Genomic DNA, 11,972 nt, shown 5'->3' with positions numbered 1-11,972 from the left:
GAAGGCCGCGCCTCTTGGAGGAAGTTTGCCCTTTAATTGCAGAGCTCAGATCTCCGTCTCATCAACTTCCAGGAGCGGGCAGCGGGCGCCGACGGGAGTGTCAGTCCCTCCCGCCCAGGGACTGGGTCGGGCAGCCGCGGCGTTCAGCGTTCTCCCGCACCGTCGCCATGGGCGGCTCGGCCTCCAGTCAGTTGGACGAGGGCAAGTGCGCCTACATCCGAGGTACGCCCGCCGGGGGCTTCCCGGGAGCGCGACGCCCGTCCGCCCGGAGCCTTGCGCCAGGCTGGGCCCCCGGGCACTGGCCCCAGAGGGGGCGACCCGACCGGCGTCCGCAGCGCCCCTGCCCGCCACGACCCGCTCTCCACCGGCGTGCGCGGGGATGACAGGGGCGCACGGGGCGCTCAGCCAGGGTTCCCGCAACCGGACGGCAGCTCGGCCTGCGCGCCCTGGCCCGGGTGGGGTGCGGGGCAGCCAGGGCGAAGGGGTTGGGGGTGCTTAGGGAAGCGCCGCCGGGCGGTTGGGAGACGCAGGTGAAGGTTGTGGAGAGGAGGACCACCCAGCTGCCTCCACTCGGGCCGCTTCGTTGTCTGTTCTGCACATCCCGCCCCCCGCCCAGCAACACCTCGCCGTCCTGTACCTGGCATTGGACTCAGTTCTGAGCTCTTTCTGAACTTGCCGCAGAGAGAACAGTGGGGATGTCCCCTCGCTTCTAGAGATTCCCCTGGGGATTCCCGGCATATAAGGCAGAATTTCCCTGGCCTGGTTTTGTAAGACGCAGCGTCGGCCACAGCTTTACTTGAGCTTCATAGTGTCACTTGTGGGATGATTTCATCAGAGGCAGAAAGGACAATGTCATCAGGCCCCCAGGTTGTGCGGTTCCCTTCTCTTCCCGGAGGTGAGAGGTTGGGGAAAACCGAAAGAGGAACACTGGCATATTGGGTAACAGTTGCTAAAATTGTTTATGGGGAGAAACTCATTCGAGAGCCTTTCTGGAATATAGTGATACAGTAAAGAGTGTGAGGCAGAAGAAAACAAAACCCAAACTGAGCTGCAACTGCAGGAAATCATGATTCTTTATCTCCTGGGTGTAACTGGCCTCTTTCTCTTCCCTCCCCCGCAAACCTTGCCGACAACCACTACCTAACAGTTGGTTATCTTGTGAATTTAGTTTTTCTGGCTTTAGAAATACCTGCTAAACTAGGTATTATACTCTAGGTTTTACCCTAATTCTGCAAAAAAAAGGTCTTTCTGGTACCTCTTTCTGGCCCCTGAACCATTTCCTAAGAGGAAAGCATTTATTTAGTGTCTTTATTCCAAATTTGCTTTCAGTCACAACATTTAAAACCATTTAAAAAGGATATCAAATTAGGGCACTTGAGAGCAATTTAACTGATTTTCCAGACTTCTGCTCTGGTGCTTTGAGAGGTAGAAGATCATCAACAACCCCTACTGTCAGGGAATAAAACTTGGTCAAGTATCCCTTTGCTGTTGTTTATTTAAAATGGGGAAAAGATGGATGATTTGTTTATATGAGAAAAAGAGCTAAACCAAGTCTGCCTTAATCTTACAAATTTGGCTACATGCTTGTTATTTACACCAATGGTTAGGGGACTGAAAGAACAATGTACTAGAACATTGTGAGAAGGGGCTTGCATTTAATTATTAGCAAAATATGTTTATGGCATTTATTTTATAAAACTTGGTTTCACTGAAAAGCATAGAAACATCAAGTTGCAGCATGGCCTCTACGGTAATCAGTGGAAGTCCCGCAATGTGAGGGGGTTAACTTGCTTGAAGAAGACTTCATGGTTATCATGGATGTTGCTGCAGACGCAAGCATTGTACTCATGTGATAAGAAAATGTGTTACCTTTTTCATTCTGAAATTAAATTATGACATACAAAAATATGAGCTAGCTAGTACACAGGAAGGACTTGTAATAAATGTATTCTGAATGCATAAAACTATAAGCAGATTGTGTGACAGTCATTATATCCTCTAGTCTTGTTCAGTTATATCTCCTCATTATTTGTTTGGGAGGGCACTTTCAAGGTATGTAGGGGTGGAGGGAAGAGAAGAGTTAAAGTTAGAATACCTCCAGAGAAAATGAGAAGTTGCCTCATTTGAGAATACTAGTCTTGCCAAAAAGAGAAAAGAGCACTGGAAAAATGCATGGTGTTGTGAATTGTTAGTGCATGAGCAAAAGAAGTTCATGAGGCTGTGATTTCCTGATGGTTTTGAAGCCCCAGATCCCTGAAAAAAACCATAACCCTGTCTTCACTGCTTTGCCCATCCGTTAGCCCACAAATATTCTCAAGCTTTGATTTAATTGTGAGCAGAACAATTGAAAGTATGACAGTAAAGTTTAAGCATGATTTTATAACCTTTCTCATAAAGTAGCCGCCAGTGAAATATTATAGATTCGAAATCTCCTGTAGCTGAGAAAATAACTTTCTTTCAAGCTTTATAAACTTTGCCAACATGGAGAATAACTAGTCAATACATTTGGAGTGAATTTTGCTAACTTAATCTTGTACGTGTTATGAGCAGCTGTATTGCTAGGAGGCTAATGATTCTGTATCAGCACTTACTTTTGGCCAAATCATTCAATAGCTGCCACTTGGTTTGTGTGCCTCAAAACTTTGTATTATTAGTGATCTTTGTCCCATGGATATTTTGAAAGTACATTATTTCTTAAGATTTGGTAAAGCTCTAGGTAAAGGGGCACCAGAAGTGTTAAAGGAGTTACTTCATTTCTAAAGATGTTAGTTTTGAAAATTAGTACCGCGCTCATGTTTCTTAACAAAAGAATACATTTTGGGGATGTGTCTAGAAGTCTTTCAGTAACTTCCCTTGATGAGATGTTGCTATTAATAAACATTACTAAGACCAGCTTGTAATCACATGGGTAGTGTCATCTGTTAGCCGTCAGGAATGCATTTAGCAGTGACCTAAAAGGATCTTGCTTTAATGAGAAAGAAAGCTCATAAAATCCAGGCATCAGTGGTCAATTTAGGGCACTTTTCTCTTTTCCTGCCCTGTGTTTTTTTCCTTTTAAACTTTTGGTATGCCTAAAAGTGAACTACAGCGTCAAAAAACACAGCGTTTTCCTGTTAAAGCAATAATTTTATTTCCTTTAAAAAATTACCATTGAATTGTTGATGAATCAAAAGAAAACAAACTTGAAAACTCTCTCACATATGTCCTGTGGAGGGTCGGAAAAGTACTGGAAAATCAATGCTGCGGCTGAGAACTGAGGGATACTTGGGTTCTTGGGGTGGGCTGGGGGATGCTGGAGGACACCTCTAGGCCTGGTAGCAGCAAATAGCAGTCAAGAAAACTGTTCTTCTCCTAGACTGACTATCACATTGTCAGCCACACCTCACCTGTAAAGCGGCTTCCTCTGAAATACTCATCAGTGATCTGATGCTTATAAAGGAAGAAATGAGTTTCAGCTTAAAAACAACATGTATTCCTCTCAGAGGAATTTTCTCATATTTATACCATAAGGGTTAACTTAGGTGGCTGTATGTGAAATTTAGGCTGATGATAGTGTCTGGAATAAAGTCTCCCTAGACCAGGTGAATGGAAGATAGGGAGTTTGCAGTCTCCTCACCCTAGATGCGTAGTTATTAGTCCACACATTTGCTTGTTCTTCAGCTGTGATTTGTTGGTAGGAGATGGGCAAAAGAACTGGTCTGATGTAAGCTCAGAGTTCAATTTATCTCTAGTAAAAGTACAGTTGACCCTTGAACAATATGGGGGTTAGGGGTGCTGACCCTCTGTACTGTCGAAAATCTGTGTATACTTATAGTAGGCCCTCCGTAACTGCGGTTCCTTGCTGTCCACGGATCCACATCCACGGATTCAACCAACTGTGGATCATGTAGTGCTGTAGTATTTACTATTGACAAAAAGTAAGTGGACCCACGGAGTTCAAACCCATATGTTGTTCAAGGGTCAACTGTATATTGTAATGGAACTTTAGGATACAGAGTGTGGTAGACACTATAAGATGCCAACCCAGCATCGTTTCCCCATTCCTCTTTCATAACAGAGCCCCAGTTTTGTTAGGGCAGCCCTCTGTTTCAGAGAGGCTAGCCCCACTTATGGCTTCTGAGAGATGGGTGCTAGTTGGTCCATGCCTATCATGGTGGTGTGTTCTTGTCAGTGATTGCAGTTGACCCTTGAACAACATGGATTTGAACTGCATGGGTCCACTTATATGCAGGGTTTTTTCAATAGTAAATTCTGCAGTACCATATGATCCCCAGTTGGTTGAATCTGGGCATGTGGAGCCACAGATATGGAGGAACTGCAGTTATGGAGGAACGCATATATGGAGGGCCAACTGTGCAGAGGGGGGGCGCCTCTCACACCCATCTCCCCGCTGATGTTCAAGGGTCAGCTGTATACAAGGCATGGGATTGTGATGAAATCTGGCCACTGAAGCTTTTTTTTTGGCTGTGTTGGGTCTTCGTTGCTGCGTGTGGGCTTCTTTCTAGTTGCGTTGTGGTGCGTGGGCTTCTCATTGTGGTGGCTTCTCTTGTTGTGAGCACGGGCTCTAGGCGTGCGGGCTTCAGTAGTTGTGGCACGCGGGCTTAGTTGCTCTGCGGCATGTGGGATCTTCCCGGACCAGGGATCGAGCCAGTGTCCCCTGCATTGGCAGGTGGATTCTTAACCACTGCGCCAACAGGGAAGTCCCTGTCCATTGAAGCTTGAAGGGAACTTTGCTGGCTGCTTCTAAGAAAACTTTCTTCCCTTTTCAAAAGGAGACAAAGGGAAGAGATGTATTCTCTCCTTTTGGATTTTGTTGCGTCTGAAATGTGATGCCTGGAACTGCTGTTTTTATCTTGATGAGCAGGAGGGGCACTAGCTTAAGACATAGGCAACACCTGGAGCAGTGCCAGGCTGAGGCAGTCTCAGAGAGGAGAAGCTGGAGCCCAGCAAACCTCACTGATTGCCTGCCCTACTCTTGAGTACATCTTGTTATGATAGATACTAAGTCCTCTTTGAGCTGGGCTGGTAGAGACTGCTAGTTATCCCCTAATATAATTCTCTCTTGCTTTTTAAAATAATAGAACTTCCAAATGTTAGCTGGCCACACGAACTCCTAGAATAAAGATATTTCCCAGTCTCCTTTGCAACTAGATAGGGTCATGTAACTGAGTTTTGGCTAATGGGATGTAGGTAGAAGTGCTGTATGCAGTCCCCAGAAAGTGACCTTAAAGGGAAAGGGTGTGCCTTTCTTTGTCCTGTCCTCCATACTGCTGGCTAGATTGCGAAAGTGACTGGAGCAGCCATCTTGGACGATGGCTTGTCCTTTAAGAAGGAATTCATGCAAAGTGGAATAAGTGGACAAAGGAGCCTAGGTTCCTGAGGACTTCATGTAGTAGAACTTACATACCAGCTTTGGACTACTTACCTCTGGACCATAATAAGGGAGAAATAAACTTCTATCTTACTTAAGCCAGTGTTATCTGTGCTATTACTGTTATCCACAGTCAAACTTATCCTAACTAATATAATTTTCTTCTGTTATTTATGGCCCAAAGCATTCTAGCCAGTACACTAAGTGCTGCCTTATTAGGTCCCCCTCAAGAAAAATTAATCCAAAGAAAGTAGGAAGTGGGTAAGAATTATCCCATTAGTGTTTGTCTCAGTTCCTAATTTGTAGAAATAAATGGGTTCTCCTAAGAAGTGAGGAATTGCAGTGCCTCAGGTGGGAAGAGCAGAGACGGGAGAAAAGAAGGAGAGGGCCCTGTGTAAATAATGCACAAAGATATATTGATCCCATTATGTTTTAATTTAAGAAATGACAGTCTACTAGTGCAGCTGGCAGGAGTTTTGCATTAGGAAAGCTATTGCTGATTAGGAATTTCTGGTGGCAATTATTACTTTCTACTACCTTTAGTCTTTGCGAATGGAAATCAAGACTTTGGGAATTCAATGTGAATTGAGGTTCTTAGATTCATCAAAAATAAAGACCCTAGGCTGAGACAAATCAATATTTTCTCCCGTGCTTTTGGAAGAAAGAGTGATCTTCCCTCTTTGGTCCCAATTCATGTTCTGATGAACGCATAGAGTCAGATGCTAAATCAAGATCTGGTTTTGATGAAACACTTTTTTTTTTTGCCTATCGACGTTGGCTACAAGAGGATCACTTCATCACGGGTGCTTTAGTAATAGTAACTCCTAGAATGACAATAGTGATTTTTATTTAGTTTTGCTGTGGACTACTGAGCTGATTATGGTTTTACTCTGTTGTTCTCTGGAAAGATCTGAACTGGGTTCCCAGGTAAAAAGTGCAACAGGAGGAGCAGGATTTGTGACAGTAGTTTCTAATTTAATTAAAATAAATGTACTGTGAAAGTTTTACAAAATATGCAACGTGCATTATGACAGTGAATTTTAATCTCCTAATCAGAAATTTTAATATTTTTGATCAGTGAAGCTAACTAACACCATTTTAAGGAAAAAGGTACATACAGCAGTTTGCCTTGTGAAATGAAAAATGAAGTCAGAGGTGAGGATAATAATGAAAAGGAAGACAAAAGAATAAAAAAGCACAATTCATCTGCCACAGTCTGTTAAAAGCACTTTAGTAAAACATATGACATGAGGGCTGAAATTCTAACAGTTCCAAACTAAAACACACACACACACACACACACACACACAATCCCAAATGCGATACAGATTTTCTCCTGTGAAACTGGAAAATTCATTTTAAAAAGAGACTAGCAAGTTGCTGCCAATAAGAAATTGCAGGCCAGCTTATAAAAGTACCTCTTTTTTTTTTTTTTTTGGTACTACATGTTTTTTCTCACTTACAGGAGAGAAGAAAAGATTTAGATATATGAAAGAAATTAATTCAGTTTTGCAAATTGCAAGGTCTAAGACCCAAAGAAGTTTATACTTCTATGCTTGATGTTGTTTGGATATTGCTGTAGATAGGATCAGAATAAATCAATAGTTTTTTTACTAGGAGGCTTGAAGTGCTTTTTAAAAAGTCCATAGTCTGAAGGAATTTTGGAAAAAGAGTAAAAGTTTCTATGCCAAACCATGTGGATTTTTTTTTCTTTTATTTAAAAATAAAACATAGGCTTCAAAACCATGCAAAACAAATGCATAGCTTAGTGCATCATTACAAGGCAAATGTCCTGTAGCCACCACCCAGGTCAAGAAATGGAAGGAACTTTACTAGCCATCCCAGAAGCCTCCATGTACCCCATCCCAATCTTAGACCCCTTTGTCTCTCCAAAAAAAACTACCCCTGAAGATACTGGCTCCTAAAAGAACTATTTATTTCCTCGCAGTTCTGCTATCTGCCTCGGATTCCACTGGGTGATTCTACTTATTTCCTAGTAGTCAGTCCTGTGAGTCCATTCAGCTGGCAGATTGGCTCGTGGCTAGTCTGAACTTGGGTAAGCTGTCTCTCCAGGTGGACTTTCTACATGGTCTTTCCAGTAGGGTCCTGAACTTTTAAAATGCTAGGTCAGGGTTTGCAAGAATGCAAAAGCTTCTAGACGCTGCCACAGCTTCTTATGGCTTAGCCTTAGGACAGCACAGTATTACTCTGCCACATTCTATTGGTTAAAGCAAGTCTCAGGGCCAGTTCAGATGCAAGAGGAGAGGACTCCACAAAGTCATGAAACTATGAGCTGTGTTTCGTTAGGGGCTGCCAGTGTAACAGATGACCACATTACTCATCCTAGATTTTATAGTAATGACTTTCTTATACTTCCTATAGTTTTATCACCCAACAATGCATTTTTAAACACTATAGTTTAGTCTTGCCCATTATAAAGATATCTTTTTAGGTTTCTTTTAAACTACAGGTTTCCCTTACGTCTCTGACTTTTACTTGCAAATGATCTGTTGACAGATCTGGGCTCTTGGACATGTAGGGTTTTCCACAGTCTGGAATTTTTTCATGGTGCAGTTCCACGCATTTCTCCTGTACTTTCTACAAATCGACAGAGATAGTGAGATGTGATCAGACTGAGGATTCATACTTTTGTCAAGGCTATAGGTGGTGCTGTGTTCTTCATTTGGAGGCACCTAACATTTGGTTGTCTCTTTTTGTGATGTTAGCGGTTATTGATGCTCATTGCCAGGATAGATTAATTCACTGGGATTGAAGAATGGTGATATTCTAATTATGTCACTTTGTTTTCACTTATTAGCTGGAATAGTTTTATAGAGTGATACTTTCCTTATTTACTATTTGGTTGCCTCATACGATAGTTCATATAGGAAAGGCAGGATAAAAACTTTACCCTTTCATTTTATTTACCAGTTTTCAAGATAATTTGTTGGTTTCCTGTCATCCCCTGAAGGTGATCAATTAACTTAAAAAATATCATTGTAAACTTATGCATTCCGTTGTAATTCTTATCCTTGTTGAAGCCCAAATTTCCCATCATTGGCAATGAAAGCCTCTTCAAGTTGGCTCCTGAGTCCTTTTGAAATTACCCTAATAGTATTTGATAGCTTCCTTGCCTTCCAGTAAGTCAAGATGTTCTTGGTTCATCACATTTATTTCCTATTCCATACTTGGAATAAGCAATATCTATAAGAATCCCTGGTTTCTTTTAGTGGAAAATGGTATTCAAGAAGACAGTTTGGGCCTAGAGAGGCTCATTGCTATGCCTGGGTTGGCCGTTGTTTCTGGACCTTTTTAGTGGACAGAACTGTGAAAAAAAAGGTATATCTCCTACATTATATTTTTATCTCCTTTTTCTTGGTTCTCAAAGGCACAATAGATGGTAGAATTAAATATCCTCAAATTGTTATCTATGTTATCCCACTTAATATATACAACTATTTCAGAGAATAATGTGAATACTACCACCATCAATTATGATTGTAGAAAAATGTTGAACAAGCTGATTTAAGAATTAGTAACAAAATTTTTGTATATGCTATCCCAATTCTCCCCCAATTTTATTTTATGATTTTACTATGTCAGGGCATATAACCATTATATTATATTCTTTTTTTCTCATTTAATCTTTGTTTTCCAAGTAAGTATTACTGAAGACATCAGTCCTTATGTTGATGTCTCATTGGTGTTTGAAGCTCATTATCTAGTAGCTTTCTCAAGTAGAGCTCATGGGAACATAAAGAAACATGAAGGTAGGACTAATTTAGTGGCTCAGCGATATCATCAAAGGTCAGCTTATTTCTGTCTTTCTACTCTCTGTGGGCTAGCTCTCCTATGGTTGAAAGATGACTAGAGTAGCAAAAGATATCACGTTCTTCAGTAAAGCAATGTCCCAGAGGTCGAGAAGAGGACTGTCTATTCTGTGAGTCTCTTTATAAGAACAAACCTTCTCCAGATGCCTTACAAGCAGACTTGCCTTTATATCCCACTGATCAGAACAGGGTCACACATTCCTTCCTAAGTTATTACTGGCAAGAGTATGGAATTATCATGATTTGGTTAGACTAATCCAGATTCACCCCTGCCTGGGGCTGGGCCCTATCCTCACTGAAGCACATGGCTATAGGGACACCTGAACAAAATAAGGCTCACTTGGCAAGGAAGAAGCATGAATGGCTATTAAATGGTGAGTAAGCAACATTACGAGTTTTGATAAATGTTACGAACGGAGTAAAAAGGGTATTGAGACAGAAAACTGATGGTAATGATAGAGCACGGAGATGAGATATACTTAAGATATAGTGCTCAGGAGGATGGGGAAGAATATTTGGAGTAGAGAGAACAGTGTATAGAAAGGGAAGAGGAGAAGGAACCTGAAGGAATTGAAGAAAGGGTGGTATGGGTGGAATGTAGTGAGCACGAGGGAAAGGTTTTTGATGGAGGGGATTCCTCATAGCACTTATTACTAACAGACATAAAATATATTTATTTGTCAGTTTTTTATTGCCTGCCTATCAGCACTTTCACCTCCACGAAAGCAGGGTCTTTGTATTGAGAGATCAGTGTCTGGTATATGGTTTGTTACCAATAAATATTTGCTTAATAAATGAATGAAAGGAGAAAAAAAAATTAACTATAGTGAATATCCTAAAAAATGAGAGAAGTATTGAGTTTGGAAAACAAGTTCAGGATGCAATGAAGAAATGACAATAATAGAATAAGAGATATCTCTTGGAAATTAAAAATCTAATGATCAAGAAATTTAAAAATCCAATCGTTGCTCTGGAAAACAAACTTGAGAAAATCTTGGAGAAAATAGAACAAAAACATCTAAATATGGAAAATAGAAGAGGCAATAATAAAAAAAATCCAAGGGTCAATCCAAAAATTTCAATATCTGACTCACAGAAGTCCTAGGAAATAGAGAACAAAGAAAATGAAGAGGAGGGCTTCCCTGGTGGCGCAGTGGTTGGGAGTCCGCCTGCCGATTCAGGGGACACGGGTTCATGCCCCGGTCCGGGAAGATCGCACATGCCGCGGAGCGGCTGGGCCCGTGAGCCATGGCTGCTGAGCCTGCGCGTCTGGAGCCTATGCTCCGCAACGGGAGAGGCCACAACAGAGAGAGGCCCGCGTACCGCAAAAAAAAAAAAAGAAAATCAAGAGGAGAAAATTAGCAAAAAAATAATACAAGACCATTTTCTAGAATAGAAGATCATGTGTATCTGGTTTTATAGAGTCAATTCCTGGCACTCATCCAGGACTGGGAATAGTTTACATTCCCATCATCCAAAACAGAAAGACCTTAAAACAACAACAACAACAACAACAAAATGAAACAGAAAGACCTTCTATTACATAGGGCATTGTAGTAGTGAACAGAAATTAGCACTAGACGTTAACACTGGTCTGGACCTGTCTAATAAAAAATGTAAAAAGCAAACCTCAAAAGGATCAGACTGATCCTAAGTAACTTAACTGCATGCCTGAACAAAGTCCAACATTCTTTATAGGAATACAATAAAATATACGTTCAACAATGTAAAATTCACAATACCCAGAATCTGATCTAAGATTACCAGGCAAATGAAGAAGCAGGAAAATATTCATAGCTCAAAGGAAAAAAATCCATCAATAGAATGGATTTAGGAATTACAGACATGATGAAATTAGCAGACAAGGATGTTAAGACAGTTTTTATAAATATGGTCCATTCTCTAAAGTAGAGGAATTTAAATTGTACTATTTAAATTTAAAGCAGATAATTTTAGAGCATAACTAAGACCTGTGCATATCAACTGGGATGTCAATTCTTAACTAAAAATGATAACTTCTGGTCTGAGGAATGATAATAATAATAACAACATTAAACACTAATATTTATTGCGTGCCTACTATGTTCCAGGCAAGCAAATTTCTCAAAGGATAACCAATGGAATATCAAATGTTCTTCCAGAAATTACAAATCTTGTCCACATAGCTTTTTCTTGTCCACATAACTCCTTTCTGATGGAAAGGAGCGTCAGCTTAATAAGATTTGAACAGTCACTTATTAACTTTAAATGAGATAAGCCAGTAATTTATCCCTTGAAACGTTTACTAAACCCTTGATTCCATATCTTAACCCCAAATGATTTGACTATTTTTTGAAGTGAATATTTTTAGTGGATGAGATTATAAATAGCTTAATCCAGAAAGTAAAATTTGTCTAAATGTTAGCAAAACATAGTAGGGAATTTACAAATAGGTGAAAGCAGGCATAGTAGGTCACTTTAAATTAACTCTAATAAAATTGTGCCTTTAAACAACTTCTTCATTGTAAAAGAAAATATATTTGGGAAGTAAGGCACAAAAGACTCATAAATGGAGCTTTCAAATTTGAAAAATAGGCGTGATAATCTCCTGAGGACTTGCTGAATCTGAAGCTGGATTCTCTGAAGATTTTGGATCTGTCAACTGGCAGCGTTCAGTTTCTCATATGTAAAATGGGGACAGCAGTAATGCCCAGTGAAATAAAGGAAGGTCAGAAATGAAGGTCATATAATTCTGGAATTTCCCAATCCTACTATTATGATAATCAATTTTT

The 11,972-nt window shown here is 40.7% G+C and overlaps 1 protein-coding gene across 2 annotated transcripts in view; it reads left to right on the top strand.

The window, feature by feature from the left end:
* The first annotated feature begins 42 nt into the window (after window positions 1–42).
* NIBAN1 (niban apoptosis regulator 1) overlaps window positions 43–11,972 on the top strand; it is a 161,448-nt gene continuing 149,518 nt past the window's right edge. The window contains exon 1 of one of the 2 annotated variants that reach the window (XM_067728909.1): window positions 43–222. In XM_067728909.1, the coding sequence (XP_067585010.1) occupies window positions 168–222 (55 nt within the window). In that variant the 5' untranslated portion in view covers window positions 43–167. Of the gene's footprint in view, window positions 223–783; window positions 896–11,972 lie in introns of those variants that run through there. The other variant, XM_067728908.1, reaches the window with a different exon arrangement.

Source organism: Pseudorca crassidens, chromosome 2 (assembly GCF_039906515.1).
Source record: "Pseudorca crassidens isolate mPseCra1 chromosome 2, mPseCra1.hap1, whole genome shotgun sequence".
Taxonomy (NCBI): Eukaryota; Metazoa; Chordata; class Mammalia; order Artiodactyla; family Delphinidae; genus Pseudorca; species Pseudorca crassidens.
This window is presented reverse-complemented; position numbering and strand designations above follow the sequence as displayed.